The sequence below is a fragment of the Corvus moneduloides genome, chromosome 10 (genome assembly GCF_009650955.1).
Source record: "Corvus moneduloides isolate bCorMon1 chromosome 10, bCorMon1.pri, whole genome shotgun sequence".
NCBI lineage: Eukaryota > Metazoa > Chordata > Aves > Passeriformes > Corvidae > Corvus > Corvus moneduloides.
The window spans coordinates 14,212,886-14,230,267 of NC_045485.1; the positions used below are offsets into that span (position 1 = coordinate 14,212,886).

General features: G+C 46.9%; 2 protein-coding genes across 4 annotated transcripts in view; one reads left to right on the forward strand and one right to left on the reverse strand.

Annotated features, from left to right (window-relative positions):
• Nucleotides 1–288, reverse strand: part of BDH1 (3-hydroxybutyrate dehydrogenase 1) — a 58,856-nt gene extending 58,568 nt beyond the window's left edge. For both annotated transcript variants that reach the window (XM_032119004.1, XM_032119002.1), the window contains exon 1: nt 185–288. The gene's annotated coding sequence lies outside the window, so the exon portion shown is untranslated. The remainder of the gene's footprint in view (nt 1–184) is intronic.
• On the forward strand, nt 262–17,098 carry LOC116448521 (D-beta-hydroxybutyrate dehydrogenase, mitochondrial-like). 2 transcript variants are annotated; one of them, XM_032119005.1, is made up of 5 exons: nt 262–411; nt 4,365–4,475; nt 9,766–9,907; nt 13,473–13,625; nt 14,876–17,098. In XM_032119005.1, the coding sequence occupies exons 1-5, from the start codon at nt 310–312 to the stop codon at nt 15,355–15,357; spliced, it is 990 nt and encodes a 329-aa protein (XP_031974896.1). In that variant the 5' UTR covers nt 262–309; the 3' UTR covers nt 15,358–17,098. The 2 variants fall into 2 exon arrangements, with proteins under 2 accessions (XP_031974896.1, XP_031974897.1); XM_032119006.1 differs by lacking the exon at nt 4,365–4,475 and having other exon boundaries at nt 298–411.
• Nucleotides 17,099–17,382: the final 284 nt, after the last annotated feature.

Sequence of the window (17,382 nt, forward strand, 5' to 3'; positions counted from 1 at the left end):
TCACGGCCCGGCCGAGACACCGCGGCCGCCCAGGCTTGTGGCGGCTGCGGGAGGGGCCGCGCAGAGGAGATATCCGCAACCCCCCGCCCGCCGCGGGAAAGGTCACCGTGCGACCTGGCTGCCAGAGCTCCGCGGGGGCCGCCGCGACCCACCCCGGCCCGCCCCGCGGTCACCCGAGCGTTACCTGGAGCCGGCGGGCGCCGGGCGCTGCAGCCGTTTGAATGAGGCTGGGCTGGGGCCGCGGTGCCGGGCGCGGCGGGGGGCGGGCCGGGGGCAGGGCCGGGGCGGCAGCGGCGATAGGCTGCGGCCATGCGGAGTGGCGCGGGGCTGCTGCTGGCGCTGGGCGTCGCGGGGGTGCTGCTCCTCCGCTTCCTCGTCCTCCTGCCGCGGCGGGCTCGCCGCGCCCTGCCCGTGAGTACCGCGGCGAGGGGCCGGAGCTCGCCGGCACAGCCCGCGGGAGGCTCCCCCGGGGCCCAAAATGGCGCCGGGCCGTGTGGCCGGGCCGGGCCGGGCCGGGCCGGGCCGGGCTGAGATGCCGCAGGTGCCGAGGCTGGAACGGCGCTGCCCGGCCCGGGCCGGGCTGGTGCAGCCGGACACATGCTGTGAGGGGGGCGAAGCGCCGAGCAGGGCACGGCCCGGGGCGATGAGGCCCCCGCCGCGAGGCTCGGCCAGGCCGGGCCGCGGTGCAGCGGGCGCTGCCCTCGCATCCCGCGGTGCGGAGACTGCTCCCCTGTTCCCCCCGCAGTGCTTCACGTGAAGGGGAACACGTTCATATAATCATAGAACGGCTTGCGCTGGAAGGGACCTTAAAGGTCATGCAGTTCCAGCCCCTTGCCATGTGCAGGGACACCTTCCACTAGACCAGGTTGCTCAGAGCCCTGTCCACCCTGGCCTTGAACACTTCCAGAGATGGGGGATCCACAGCTTCTCTGGGCAACTTGTGCCAGTGCCTCACCACCCTCACAGTTAAGATTGTTTTTTCTAATATCTAATCTAAACTTACTCTCAATTTGAACCCATTCCCCCTTGTCCTGTCACTACGTGCACTTGTAAATAGTCTCCCCACAGGAAGTAGAAGGCCACAATTAGGTCACCCCAAAGCCTTTTCCAGGCTGAACAATCTAAATTCTCTCAGCCTTGTCTCATATGAGAGGTTCTCCATCCTTCTGATCATCTTGGTGGCCTCCCCTGGACTCACTCCAACAGGTTCATGTCCTTCCTGTTCTGGGACCCCGGAGCTCGATGCAGCACTGCAGAGTGGAGAGACAGAAGCATCTCCCTTGTCCATGCTGCTTTGGATGCAGCCCGGGATACGATTTGCTCTCTAAGCCAGTGTCTTTGCTTCAGGACCTCTAGCTCAGTCCTGCCCCCCAGAATGGCCAGATAACAGCTGCAGCCTGATTGCAGCCTTCCACTTCACTCTTCCATCCTCTCTCCACTCTGCTTCTCTTACTTTCCCCCATCCCTCTTCCACTTGAGAAAGTACCTTCTATGTAGTGAATACTTTCAGTTCTTTTTCTTGGGATTAAAAACGCCAACTTTCCCAATCCTGGAGAAAGAAACAAGTCAAGTTTACTTTGTAGCTGCACTTATCTTAAAATCAATCTGTTTGATAACATCGGGGGATGGTTGGGGAGAGCATAAAAGGGAACAGGATCAAAAAAAACAAGCGGCACATTAGAAAAAGAAAGTCTAGGTAAACATGGCATATTCCCACATTGTCTAGAGAGAGAGGCTGAAAAAGTAGCTTTGATTTCTTCAGTCTGTTTTGCAGTAAATGTATAATTCTGATAGATCATCTGTATTAGTAAAATAAATTACACTGCTTAATAAACTGGTCATATCCCAGTAGGAAGAGCTGTGTGCATCTGAGCTGACTGCAGGTTGAAATGAGGCTGCCCACTAGGCTGCCTGAACTGCGAGGAATGTGTATCAGTGTTGTAGATCACACAGCAAGCACAGAGAGTATTGCTCTGCCCACATGCCACAGCAGCACCTCTAGTGCAGTAAGTTATTCTGTGCTCTTAGCAGATCCCAGGCACCCTGTCCTAGGCACCCTGTCAGCACTGCACATAAGTGCTGTCTCCTGTGCAGTGTTTCCCGGGAACACTGTATGAGCCCGAGTGAGGGAGGCACCTGAACTTCCTCTGAATGCTCATTAAGGTCACTGTGCTGATAACTGATCCTCTCTGACTGTCCCAGCACTGCGTCAAATTAAGCTGCAGATTGGCCTTACCAAAGTTCAGGAACAGGCCCATTAAGCCTTATCTCAGGACTTTCAAAAGATAAGTGTGATTGGGCTTTTATGTGTACAGAAGTTTTTCTGGGATAGGATCCTTTTGGCTGGGAATGGGGTTGATGCTTGCTGTCAACCCTGGGAGCTCTTGGTCCATCAGGCATTGCACAAACAGGCAGAGGCACAGAAGTGAGATCCAGTACATCCCTTGGGTTTTTCACGCTCCTTGGTGCTACTGGGGCCTCAGGCTGTTATGAGCCATGATGCTGTAGTCATGTATTTTATCACCAGCAGTTAGGGCTATAGCAAATAACAATCACAGGATCCTTCTTTTACTGTAAGTTGTCCCTCACTTTCCTTGCTATTATAGGCAAGTGAAAGGATTTTTAAACCTCATTTCTGTCTAAGCTTTGGTTGTTTGTTTGGGGACTTTCTTTTAAGGAGCTAGTGATGGTTGATGTTTGGGTATCTTCTTTGATTGTCTGTCCTATGTTCTGGAACAGCTGCTTATTTCCTGCACATTTCCTGCTCTTTTGGGAAGTCCTCTGCCTTCAAGATTCAGAGGCAAAGACTCTAGGGAGGTGAGAGAGAGAAAAAAAGTCAAATCCTTTCTTTCTCCATGGGCCAGTTTGTTGAGTTATTGTGGGAGGTGACCTTGACAACTTCTGTGACCTGGTTCATGTTTGATTTTCATCTCTCTTGGAGTTGTGTCTCTCTAAATTAAATTCAGACTGAGCACTGTATATTTAATTCTCGCTTATCTTTTCTCCTTTAGCTGTAGCTATCTTTAGAGCTTCAATAGAGCTAGTCTGTACCTGGGTGCTCTTTGTCTGAGTATAGGTTATAGTGTAATATTATTGTGGGTATTTGTATTATAACTTCAGGATAGACTTTTGATCAGTTCTTGTTTCAGCTTCAGATCACAACTCCCCTTTGAGAGCAGTTACTTCAACATCAGCTATAGGATAGGGTGTAGCTTATTTGCTTATTGTTCTCACCCTGAGTTTGTGCAGTAATGCTCTGATCGCTATCACCCTGCAATCATCCCTTATTGCTGCTTCCCTACACCACATCAGCCAATCAAGAGAGGAGAGAGCACTGGTGATTGACCCATTTCTCTCTGAAAATGTGGCTGCACCAGCCAGTGCAATTCATACATAAGTATGTTCATATTCCAGCCACTGTGAATTCAGTAACAGGCAATATTAGTTGCAGATATCTCCAGAGAGATGGAACTGACCTCACTTCCTTATTGCGATCTCTAGATTTTTATTGTTTTATCACATTATTGCCTCATGGATATGGTTCCAATTTGGAGCATTGTGCAGCACAGCAGCTAGCAGCCTTCTAGCTGGGTTAAGTGCTAGTTCATTGCTTCACACCTGTCGTGAGGAGATGGCTTTCAAGCAAAGACAGAGGGTGAATGGGCAGTGTTTTGCTACAGGCTTCTCTTCAGGATTTGGGACTCTGCTTTCATATATATCTCAAGCCTGTTGTGTCACACCAGATAGAATATCAAATCTTCTTTCTCAATTTATCTGTCAGTCAAAAGATAGTAATAATGTAGGAGCAAACCGTAGGATTTGATAAGTTGTTCCTCTTAAGACTGCAGAGTTTCAGAAGGAAGCTCTAACCTGTAGTCACATTCCTGCATGCTAAAATACAGCATGGAAAGTGCCGCATCGAGTGGGAGTAGGTGGGGAACAGGCAGTAGTCACTCAGCAGCTAAAAGAGCTGCTGTACAGTTCAAGCCAGTGACATCCTGCCATTTGGGTGTTTTCTATGCTGCTTTTTCTTTTTAATGACTATGAACTGGTAGATCATTAACTTCTGTTGAGGTGTTTCTGTTCTGCTTGGCCACTGATACTTGAAAGAAAGAGTTACTGTTCCAGCTCAGGTATCAAGGCAACACAAATTGTTACAGACCAGCAACTGAATAAATTTACGATTTCACAGCATTTGGTAGCTGGTTGTGTTTGTGCAGACAGGTGCCACTGTCATTTGCATCTGGAATTGTACCTGCCCTGGCTGCAGGACTGCAGGTGGCTCCTGTGCTATGGGGCAGGGTGCTGGTGGTGCCTACATTGCAATGTCTGATGGTATCCTATGACTGTCTTTCCCCACACAGGCTGAAGGGAAGGCGGTGCTAATAACAGGCTGTGACAAAGGTTTTGGACATGCCTTGGCAAAATGCCTTCATGCAAAGGGATTTACTGTTTTTGCTGGATGCTTGCTCATGGTGAGTAGTGAAATTGATCAAAATTTTTCTCTGATTAGAGAAAAATGCTTCTCAAGTGAAAGCATCTTCATTTGCAGCCTCCATTTACCCCAGTTTAAGACCTGAGAGAGGTGTAGTGGGTGGGGATCGTTACATCTTCCATTGCTTCATCTTCCTATTGCATCTTGTCATTCCTGTAATTGTGAGCTCTTTAGGGCAGGGTTGGTCTGTCAACTGCATGTCTGTACAGTAGCTTGTACAGTATGGTACTGTTCACTGCTGGAAGCCTCTCAGCAATACCACAGCACACTCAATAAATGTGATATGCCAAGATTGCTATGGCGCTATGGCTTTCTGTCTTCCCTGGTATCCCTGTTGCTGTCTTTCACACTGTCATTTTTTGTGGACACTCTCCCTATACTCATCTCCAAGCTGCCTCTCCTGCATTATTAAGGCTCTGTTTCCAAAATGTCTTGGAACTGTGCTTCTGCAGCTTCTGTACAAGCTATTCAGTTTATGGATAGCTGAATAAACAAATTTACCATGCATTTCTGACATCTTTAGGTCTCACTTCCTGTCACGTGTGTTTGGCAGGTGGTATCACTTGTAAGAGATAGGTTTAGACACAGTGAATCCAAAGGGGTTTCAGACCCCTTATCGTGAAACCCGTTTTATAAACTGGGCCAGCTCCGCTTCCATCTCAGCTGGGATTTTACCTTTACAATGCATTTTTGCTGTTTTGCTAGTCAAAACTCGTGTAATTTCTGACCTGAATTGTTCAAAATCAATTCATGGTCACTCATTTCTCCATTTGAAGATGACCATTTCCACACAGGTACTCAGGGCATGATGATCACAGATTTTTGAGTGCTGTGGACAGTGAGAACAAATAAAGGTGACCTTCTCTGCCTATGTGATCACAGCAGAGGTTACGTTCTTCCACCACACCAGAAGGGAAAGTTATTATCAGCTGACATATTGTGTAACTTGAGAACAAGAGCATCCTGTTGGATAATTGCCACTGTTCGGAAATTTCCATACGGAGCCTCTGTAATTCCTTCAGTAATCATGTCATTTGCTGCTTTGGGATGCCTGTCTCAGTGCTGATAGCAAGTCAGGCACTCTGCAGAGCAGCAGATGTAGGGAACAGAAAGGAGAGGGAAGATAGGATGGGCTGAGGGGGCTGTTTGGAAGGCACGTGCTAGTGTGGAGCAGAGGTGGAAAGGCTCCGTTGGAAACCCCATAAAGAAATGTAATGCTCCTGAAGTGAGGCCTGTTTGTTTGCTGGCTTCATTGCTTGTGAGCTGCAGTAGGTTCCCAGCAGGGTCAGAGCAGGTATGGGGGCAGCTGTCATAAAGCAGGTGCCAGGCTCTTAGTTCACACCCAGTTAGTCCGTCACCACTTAACATGCTTTTATACAGAGAATTAAAGGATCCCTGATGTACTACATCACCACAGAAATACAGGATAATAGACTCTGAGGTGCATCAGGAGCTTCTCAATGATCAGACAGTCAAATATAAAGCTACAGGAATAAAAAGAACATGGCAGGCAGGCTGAGAAGAACTGGAAATAATCAAATGCAAAAAGGTTTGCATTTAGCAAGGGCAAGTAACTCCACTGAGAGAGTTTCTGTTAATATATTAGGATTGAGACAGAAAACCATACTGAAATAGGTTATAAAATAACCTTAAAAGTAGAAAGTACAAGAAAAGTTGAAATAATCAGTTTTATTTTCTTTGATCTTACTGAAAAAAGAATAAATTGTTTTCAGATGCTTACTGCCAGCAGTTGTCATGAGGACTGTAGTCAAGAAAAGGTAAAGAACAAGGGATGTTTATATTAATTAATGTGCTTAAGTTCACCAGGCCTGATGAAATATACTGAAGAGGATTTAGAGGATGAGCCATTGTGATTTCTGCCCCTTGGATGATATTTTGAAGAGGCCAGAGGATTTCCAGAAGGCTGGAAGAGGGCAGATACTGTACTTCCCAAAGTAGTTCTCTGGAACTGCCAACCCGGTAGCTCACCTCCAGTGCACTGGATGCAGTTGCCACACACTGCCCTGTCAGTTTTACAAATTACTGGGTCATAGTGTGATGCACCTTGCCTGTATAATTTTACTGGGAACAGACTGTGCTGTGTCAGTCCAATCTCATTCTGGCTAAGCAGCAGAGTGGCTAAAGGGGAAGGAATAAATGTATCCTGAGTAAGGGTTTTGTTACAGTTTGTTACAGTCCCTCATGATAGTCTCATGAGCAAACTCATGTTCTAAGTGACTGCTGTTCAGTCCCAGGACCATTTTCTTGGAAGTACCCCCTGGAAGAGAGTTTTCACTTGGAAAAAAATACACACAGAACCAGACAGAGAAGATTATTGGCCTTTTGGGAATCAGGGTTCAAAATGATCCTGACAGATTGGATGGAGTCTGAAATCAATTACGTGACATCCAGTAATGACAAGCATGAGGTGTTCCGCTCAGGAAACACAGGAAGGGAGTGGGTGGATGGCAGCAGCGGGGTGGGGAGGAACTGGTGCACATGGAGCAAGCTGGCTGGATCCATGGGAGTTCAGCATTGTGTTCGTGGCTTCCTGATTCTCCTGACATCTCATTGCAGGTACCCAAGTGCTTGCCAGGACCTAATCCTGCATCCTAGGAGCTTCCCTGGGAAAAAGTCATGGCTGTGTCTGTAACAGGAGGGCTCTCCACTAACGAACATCTGTGTGTTCTGCCTATTCTCAGCACCACTGCACTGGGATCCTCCAAACCAGAACAGGGGACAGGAGTGAGGAGGGGAAGGGGAGGCAGCCAAAAGCTGGAGCAAGTTTCCTCGGCTGGGTAGAGAGGGTTTGTGGAGCTGCTGGGCTCCCCAGCCAGGAGCAGCCCCTGCTAGGCACAGGGTGGGGTGGGCAGGCAGAGCCTGCAGGGCTGTGAGGGCAGGATAACCAGCTGATAGGAGATAGCTGGGAGGAAGTGGCACAGTGCCACTGAAGGCCTGCAGAGAGTACTTGGGCAGCAGGATGGCTTTCAACTCTGATGGAACTGGAAAGTGGAAGCTGGGAGATTCTCTGAGAGGACAAAGCCAGCAAAGGGAGGTGGAGAGAGGCTTTGCAGGAGCAGTTGGGCCACTGCTGCCAGCACCTCACTTGATTCGGCTGCTGTGTGGCTCCTGTTGGTGAAGGTCATGAAGGTTATCCCTGGGAGGGCAGTCTTGCTGTTCCCATGGGAACTGTTGCAGGTGTTATCCCAGCCAGCAAATCTACCATTTAAAAATAAGGAGAAAGTACCATGTGGTACCTAACAAGGATGTGCTTACAGCCCCTGAAGAGACCACAGAACATATGATGATGCTCACTTGCTTCTATAAAAATCTGTACCTGCTTCATTTGTGAAGAGGTGTTCTGGGCAAAAGAGTTAAGCACTTTGTTTTACGGTTAAATAGTGTCTAAGGTGGTGTCTGCAACTATGAAAAGTGGTCCCAATTGATTCTGCATGTTGAAGTCAGTCTTCCAAAATCAATATATTTTGTCAATAATGAGTAAATTGTGGCTGGGGAGATAACTTTGCAGATAGAGTTGCATTGGTGATAGGGGAAAATTCATTTCTGTATGAACAATACAAACCATTTTTACTGAATTTGTAAGTTGCCAGCCTATGACTTGGTTTCTCAAAAAGCAATTTATAACTGTTATGCAAGATTAAAGAAAAAAAATGAAGGGAAAGGTCTTTTCAGTGCTCGAAAAACAATTGGCACTTGAATGCAGATATAGTTATGTTTTGGTTTTGTACAGATACAGTAAATCTTTCTCTTTACAAGCTGAATTAGCTCATCTTTATTCATTGTTAAGGAGCGGAAATTTGCTTTATATAACTCAGTGAGATGCAAGAGCATCTTCCAGAAATACAGTAAGGCATCATACAACCCTCATCTGTTTCAAAGGGAATATAATATTTTGGTGACTATGTTGTTGACTACTTGTAACACCACTTTGAGATTGTTTTCGTGGCTGGATAAGAGGGCCAACACAGCATGTCACTGTGTTTGATGTGCATTAGAAAAGCTTCAAACTTTATTTGCTGTTGTTCTTGTACTGGGAAGTAAGTCAGTTGTGAAATGACATGCAGCCGTGGGGCCAATAACTCATTCCTACTATTGTCATGTTGCCAATGTAACTATATATTGATTTTTAAGAGAACTGCCCTGTTTTGCTCACGTTTGTGATGGACATTTCAGCTCTTTTCCTTCGTTACATGTCATTGTTCACTGAACTGAAGGTGGAGATGAGATGTTATATACTATATTAATTAAATAGCCTGAGATATTTATAAAAAACTAGCAGTTAAATATTTTTTATATCTGCCTGGCTGCAGAGGCTGCTGGGCAGATGACTGTGGGCGGGTTGCTCGCCTTATTTGCCCTTGTGCTGTGGGAGTTGGTATCAAGTGCTAAAGGAAGAGTGGCAGCCAGGCATGGTGACTCACCAATTCATAACTTCTTCCTCCCAAATGAGGCAGAGCTTGTGATTCAGGGAATAGGGTTTTTTTTGTGAATTAAGTATCAAGCCTGCTGTGAAACTATGTGGCTACTCTGTACTCTTTTCACTTTTATTTGTTATTTACCACCTGAGCTAGGCTGTAAGGCTTAGGCAGCAATCCTACCTGGAAGTGAGCAGGTAAAATTTGGAATTTTAACTGTGTTTATGTTTGACTAAATAAGAAAATCCACAGTAGTAATAGAGTCTCTTATGACAGCAGTGGCATGGGGAGGAAAGGAAGGAAAAGGGTGGAAAGGAAAGCAGAGCCATGAAGTTCTTATTGCCTATAGAGTAAAAAAATAAGTTCATTCTTCCTTAGCCAGAATCTTCTTTCATGCCTCATGTCTGTAATTGTGCCACTGTGTAGCAGATCTCAACTGAGCTTGTATTCCTGAACCTCTGACTGCAATTTCTGTACAAGTTACGTTACCTGTAGAGCACAGAGACTGACGCAGTGGGGAGTCACTCATGGTTCTCCCTGGCTGGCACAGTATTTCAGCATGTTAAGGATGTGAAACCCATTGTGTGAGGAGCCAAGAGCAGGGTGGGCTTCATGGTGCTTCAGGGCAGTGGGTCACTGATGCAGTTCTGGAAGTGGTGCTGGAGGGAACAGGAGGATGGCACACTGGTTTGTGTATATTTGTGCACCAAGTTCACACCTGTGTGTGCAATGTCAGTAGCTTCTATTTCCTGTCCATGTGAACATGCCTGGCCCCAAGCTGCATTGCAATTCTTGGTCCATCTTAGTGGGACACCTTTCTGTTCTGCTGAACAGGAGGAGAATGGAGATGGAGCCAGGGAGCTGAAGAACATGAAGTCAGACCGGATGAAAGTGCTACAGATGGATGTGTGCAGTGATCAGGAAGTGGCTCAGGCTGCTGATTTTGTGAAGAGGACCCTGAAGGATCCAGAGGAAGGTATGTAGGGATCATTTGCTCACAGAATCCTTTCTACAGAGCAGACTATGCATTGACCAGGTCTTTCTCTCTGTGCACCACCAAAAGAGGGTTAACAAGCCTGAAGGCCTGTGACAGTGGCTGGCAGTCAGGCTGTGCTGTACTCGGGTCAGTGAGGACAATTGTCTTGCTATTGATGTGGCAGCCACATGGAAAGAGACCAAGACTGACTGGAGGATTAGGCTTTAACTCTACATCCCAAAAAAGCAATGAGTGGCAGCAAGCCCACAAGTATCTGTGTCTTTGTCCTTGAATGTCTGTGAAGGGCATAGAATGGCCAGAGCTTGATCCCTTCCTTGTGCTCCTGCCACATGTGCTCCTAGCTCATGTAGACCTTGCAAGTGACCCTGCTAATGAAGAGATGATGGGCCCTGGCTGCTTACTGCTGCTGTTCGCTCTGCTGTGTGGGTACAACTGAGTGCTCATTTGGAGCAGATTTGAACCGCCCTCAAACCTGGATTAATCTTCAGCCAGAACAATCCATGTTTTCAGTTTGCCATGCAATATCCCAGAGGTTATGTGAAGTGGAATCCAGGGTAGGCTTGGCATAGATGACCTTAATCCACATGTCACCTTAAGCATGAGTCCAACTCATGGACACTGAAAGCATGTCAAGGGAGATAGGAGTCCCATCTTTTCTTCTTGGAAGTGCTTTGGCAGTGGGATGTGAGTTTACAGTCAGAGCCTGATGTGACACCACCTGACCTCTTCCCATATGATGAATTTGTGAGGCTTCTTGCCCTGCATAGGCTTCTCTGCAGCCTCTATGCCAGTAGCAAGCTGGACAGCAGCTGTAGACACAGGCTGCGGGTGAACTGAAGTTTGACATCTGTGGCTTCAGGACTTCAGGGTTGTGACTTGAAGTTGGTTGCTCCTCTTGAAGCTCAGATGAGTCTGCCATGGCCCTGTTTTTGTTCACAGCAAGTATTAAGCTAGTAAATAACAATAGCTCTAATCTTCATGCAAATTACATGAGCACACCTTTTCTTCTAAAACAAGCATATGAAATCTAACTGAGTACTGTACAAGCTCTGATCCCACACATGTTCTCTCTGCACGATTTTTCTTCCTACACAATCACCCAGCCCTCCTCATGCTTTTCACAGCTTCTTAAGCTTTTCCTGAAGAGCCCAGCAACAGCAGTGGTGGCACAGAGCCTTGTCCCAGTGAGTGAGAGCTTGGAAGGGAGCAGCTCTGTTGCTTCTATAAATGCAGCAGTGTTTGCCAAACTGTGTGTGTAGCAGGGACAGAGAAGTCTTGCATCCCTGATCAGCAAGTTGGACCGGTTCCTCCTGTAGCTCTTTGCCCGAGCGAAGTGTGTAAAGCAACAAAGGCTTCTCTTTAGGCCCATTGGTGTGACTGAGGTTTGAGGCTTCCTGATAAATAGTGCTCAAAAAATAAGTGCTGGAATATAAAGGCTATTGAGACTGAGGTGCCTTGAGCAGAGGTGTTGTTGCACACTGAATGTGGCCCCAGAGGAGCTAGTGCAGAACAGTTCTTGGGCTGTACAGTTCTTTATACCTCTTCTCCCTGTGCTGTGTACATAAGGCTGAATTCATTTGATAGGAGTGCCTGTTTGTTTTCGGTCTCATGCAGTTCCCACTGTATTGTTGACTCTAGAGATGTAATAGTGATAAGGTTCTGCTCAATAAACACACCGCTGTCCAGCAAACAGCCCTGTGACTGGACTCCCCTCAGCACTTTGTTCTGTTTGTAACGTGCCCTGATCTGTGAGTAATGGAATTCCAGCAACAAACTATTGTAAACAATGATTCAGGGACATTCATGAGGACTAACATCACAACCCAGGCAATGGGAAATTGTTGTACAGAGATTTACAGGAATTTGTAAGGAATACTCTGCAGAGGTCAGTTTGTGACCGACAGTTTAAGTCTTTGGTAAATCCCTGCCAAATTTTCTCTGCATTTTTTTTTGTTACTGGTGAAATTACTCCATCAGGTGCCTTGTTTCCATGGTCCTCCTGCTAGCAGTTAGACCTTGCTTTGCAGCACAAAAGGAACCCCACTCAGGCTGAGATGCTGTGCTGGATGCAGATCAGTGTGAATTTCAGTCATCTTGACCCACTAAAACTGGGAGCTTCAGTAAGTGAAGCAACAACAGGCTGCTGTACACAGCTGGTCAACAGCCTTCAGGGAGAACAACCTTAGCTGGGAATGGGGCAGGGTTACTGGGGCCCATGTGAGAGCACAGAGTCAGCCTGCCAAGGGCATATTGGTGTTTTTAAGTGAAACAGGAGGATAAATTCCATTGAACAATGGCAGAATATTGCAATTTGCTTAGAGGACTATGTTTGGTAAAATAAATGGTTACTATCTGAATCAATACAGGGAAGAAGTTAAAAGGCTTTCATACACCAGAGTAGGGAAGCTATGGAGCAGAGGCAGGGCAAATAGCCCAAAAAACTTTTGAGAGCTTGATAACTTTTATCAACAGAATGGCATGACATTGGTGCTTTTGATAGCAATGTTGGAGCTCCCTGGACATGAAGACTCCTTCTCAGCCCTGTGTTAGTTCTTGGTGGTAAAAGGAAGGTCCTGGAGTAGAAAGGGACCCCAACTTCAACTGAGTCCAATGCAGCCCTGATAGTCCAGCCCCAACTTCAACACAGTGAAAAATAACCATGGTGAATGGCAGGACATTGAATGAGGAGCAACTCTGTTGTCTTGTTCCAGCTTCTCTGCTTATTCCTTGTGCAGTTTATGGCTGCACAGTCCCATGTTTCAATAAATCCATGAAGTATGGATTCAGCCCTACGAATGTTTGCCACTGGGACTCCTGCAGTAATTGCTTTGAAGGGTCACGTCCTTGCTGACCCGCTAAGTCCTGACATGTAGGGAGTTCATCATGGAAGCTCTTGGGAAGTGCAGTCAATTTAATTTTGACAGGACTACATTCAAAAAAGACTTTAATTTTTACATTCTAGTGGTTGTAAGGGTTGGTTGGAAGTTTGCTAACTCCTGATAAAGTTAGGTTGAGGAAAATCAAATACTTGGACTAAAACACAGCAGCTGTTAACCAGGTCATGAATGTGCAGATCAATACCATGCACCCTCCAAAACAGTGAGCCAGAGTTGTGAAGGGGATTTAGAAACCCAAAATACTTGTTTTCTTTCCTTTTATTTTTTTTTCTCCTAATTGCAGGAAAGTCCAGACCCTTCCAAATTGCAAAATCCATTATAAAGTCACTGAGTAGAGACAAACCTGGGATCAACAGGAGGCTTAAAAGAGAGTCAGCCTTTTAAAGCCCCAGAACAGCATTTGGCAGTACAGGAGATATTCAGGGAGGCAGTACTTGTGCGGCCCCATCACTTTCCTTGGTGTTCCAAACAAGTCCCTGGTATAGCAAGACTGTGTTTCATCTCCTTGCTGGGTTTTCTCTACAACTTTTTCTACGAAAGTGCCCGGTTCTTTGTTAAGGTTTTAGGTTACTGTGAACAACAAGAAAAATGGCTTCTCTGTGACACTCTTCCTTGTCCTGCTCTTTAATAATATTTTTTTTTCACAGGTCTGTGGGGCCTTGTGAATAATGCTGGCATCTCAACCTTCGGAGAGGTGGAATTTGCAAGTTTAGACAACTACAAGACGGTGGCAGAGGTCAATCTATGGGGCACTGTGAGGGTGACAAAGGCTTTCCTGCCCCTCATTCGCAGAGCTAAAGGTACATGGTGGGCAGTGTGGTAAGGCTCAGAGGTTTTGTAGCACAGCAAAGAGATGTAGCTAGAAATCCAGGCTGTACTTGGGGGAATGCCTGTGCAGTCAAGGGAGGGTTTCTGAGGATGCCATGTAAGCATTTGGTAGTACAGGTTCTTCTTGGGGCAGTCCAGGCACCTACACAGCAGGTGCTATCTTAAACATCCAAAATATCAGAGACTGTTGTGCCGTGTTGGCAGATATCACACAGACAAGATAATACAGAGTCCAAAGAGTGGTCATGTTTGGAAAACTGAATCCTATTCCATTCACAGGTGACTTCAGGTAGTGACAGAATAAATGAGAGTGAATTACAGCCATTTTAGATATCTTACGAGACAATGGTATTATCAAAACTCTTTGTTTTCTATTGAAAAAAGATATGCATGAGCAGAACTCTGAAGAGCTTCTTTACTTAGCGCGTGTGGGAACGCTGGTACAGGTGTGTTCTGTGAGGACAAAAAGGGGCTATATTAAGAAGATTGCTCAGATGCCATTCCCAGACAGCAGTTAACCACTAAACAAGCTCCATCTCCCTACAAAAAGTATCTTACCCATCAGGTCAGCAAGTGGTTCTCACAGTGCCTCTAAGTTACACTTAGGTCTGGAATGAGACAGCAGAGCTGCCCACTTGTTTCTCAGCTGAAATTTTGAGCTGCAGAAGGGTGTTGTGTTCCATGGCTGTGAAAATTCTCTTTGCAAAAATAGCTGGTGGAATTTCAAGGGCCTGTTTGCAAGTGTATCTGAAACCATAGTGCACACGTCTTGTCTTGGATAAACGCTGAGACACACAGAGGAGTGACCACTGCTGTCACTGCCCTGTCACTGCCCCTGAGTTGTGAGCTTTGCAGCTTGTGACACTCCAGGCTGGGAACTTAAGCCCTTCTCTAGCAAGACACACGAGTGGGGCACACTCCTAAGAACACACAGCTAGCAGTCTCCGAAGATCTCATTTCCCTGCTTGGAAATTAGGAGGGAAATATCTTGAATCCTTTGTAAATTCTTTGATGCAGAGATGGACATATGCACCATCCCTGGAGGAGGTCAGAACAGGGGTTAGCCTTGCTTGAGGCAGGAGAGAAAAGCTCTGTGAGAGGGGATGCATATTCAAGATTCAGATTTTAGAAATCAGCATCATCCAACTAAGTACCCTTTTACTGGGATGTTCTGGCTGCTGTTTCTGCAGCCCATCGTCTCTCCCTGACCTTTTCTCTCTAGGCCGTGTGGTGAATATCACGAGCATGTTGGGACGCATGGTGAGTCCATCTCGCTCCTGCTACTGCATTTCCAAGTTTGGGGTGGCAGCCTTCTCAGACTGCCTGAGGCAGGAGATGTACCGCTGGGGGGTCCACGTCATCCTCATCGAGCCCAGTAACTTTGTGGCAGCCACCGGCATCCTGACGGCAGCTGGCATCGACCGGCAGGCCGAGGCTCTGTGGAGTGGGGCCACGGACACGGTGCGGGAGGACTACGGCAGCGAGTATTTCACTCGCCATGTGGCCATGATGAAGTCCTTCGTGAACAGTGGCCTGAAGGACATGTCTCTGGTCTTGAATGACATCACCGAAGCGCTGACGTCCCCGTGCCCGAAGAACCGTTATAACCCCATGGAGACCTACTGGTGGGTGAGGCTGCAGGTCATGACCCACCTGCCCACGGCCATTGCCGACTGGCTTTACATCCCCGGAGCCACCCTGTAGACAGGCATCCTTCAGGCATCCCTCCAGGGCTCCTACTCACACACAGGTTAGGGCTGACCTCTGCGCTCCTTGCTGCTGTGTCTCCCCTGGAGATGCACATGCTTCCACTTTGAGTTATGGCTTCAAGTCATGTGTTGTGGGATGCTAGAACAGCAGAGCTTTTTTGGATCTTTTTTTTTTCCCCTCATTCTTGTTGTTTGTATTCCTTGCTGTGCTGATTAAAGTTGAAAGGTGTTTTCCTATTAACTATGGAGGAGGCAGAGGAAGGTAAATATAGTATGTCAAATATGTGCCAAATATGTGGCTAGTGTAATTAGGTCAGCAGAGTTCCCCCAGTGATAAATTTGGCTTATTAATGGGCTCTTGCTTTTCCTTACAAGGACAAACTGCTAATAGCAGGGCAAAGCTGTTGCTATGAGATGGCTTGAAGGGAGAAACTAAAATGGGAAACAAAATCAGAGTTTTCCATTTGGCTGAAAATGGGTCAGTCACAGTCTTCTATTGTTTTCCTGACACTGCCAGGAAGCTCTGCTGTGCTGTGACTGTCTGCTCTTTCCAGGCAAACAGCAACACTGCCTCTAAACAGCCTCATTACCTAGCTGCAAAGAAGAGTTCTTCCCTCCCTGCACTGTGGCTGGGAGGTGCCAGAGCAAACAACTGGGCACAGGGTGGGCAGGGAAAAGCCCTTCTAATAATGAGGTCTGAGCCATCTCTCAGCAGTCCCTGTGGATGCTGGGATTTGCAGCCTCTCTCCACCTGCTGCTGCTGAGCTTTGTGGGACAGGGTTTAAGCTGATGTAGCAAACAAATTTGGCTCCTCTGACTGCTACCTTAGGTGCCTGAACTACTCAGCTGTGGTACAGACACTGTCCAACCATCCCCCTGCTTCCCTCTTGCTGGTAAGGGAGCTGCTGTTGGCATTTCCAATTCAGTTTTTTCATTTATCCTCTGCATTTGAACAGTGATGGGGCACTCTGCAGCTACAGTGTGGCCTGACTATGAGCTCTGGAAGGATGCTTTAAGGGACACATTTCTTATTTTTATTATTGCACAATGAAATCTCCATGTCACATAATCATCTTCTCTGAGAACCTCCTGATAACTGATACAAGCTACTCTTGCCAGTAGAGTATCACCAAGGGTCTCTTCTGTTGGCCACATGCCAGATTTCAACAATGTTTTCCAAGTGCTGGGGCTGCCTGGCTTCTTGCCCCATTCCCTGTGTTCCAGTGGTGACCGCTGGTAGAGCAGCCTGGTGGCCAGGCTGGGACCTGAGCCTCTTACTCTAGGGACCAGCTTTTCCTTCCATTGCTTTGCCTTATGTGAGATTAAGTGCCTGTGAAAAGAAATTATAGATTGCTCTTTCTTCATCTGTCTCGGCTACCTCTGACTTGGAAACTGTGCCTTAAACTTTTGTATGCCGCTGGCTGCAAATTCTTGGAGTCTGCATGCAGCCATGAATGCTGTGATGCCTTCAGGAGGAAAGCAGGTTTCCCTTGGAGATGCTGTCAAGGCAGCTTGTCTTACAAGTAGCAACGGCTAGAAATACTGCTGTGCAGTTTGTGTCTTTTCCAGATCATCTGCACAAGGAGATTTCCTAGGATTCAGGACCCAGAAGGATCCCACTGAACTGCAGCTTAAACAGTAATCACTTCTGCCCCCTGCACTGTGAAGTGTGATTAATGTTAAAGAGCTCTGATTTGCACAGAGAGAAAAATAAACTGTGAGATTTGTAAAGCATATGTCTCTGGCTCCAGTGCTCATTTCTACATTTGTTTTTCCACCTCTTTTGAATCTGAGGTTGGGATTTAATTAGGTTCAGTAATTAAGGAGGTGGCTTAATAATAACAATAATATAATAATAATAAATAATAACAAGGTGTTTCAGTGGGACTGTGGAGGCTCAATGAGAACTGCCTGAAGCAGAACAGGCAGCATGGCCCATTTCCTCAGCAGAAGGCAGTTAGAGAGGCCTGTCTGTAAACACAGGCACCATCAGTGTTTGTATTTTGTGTGGTTTCCCTCG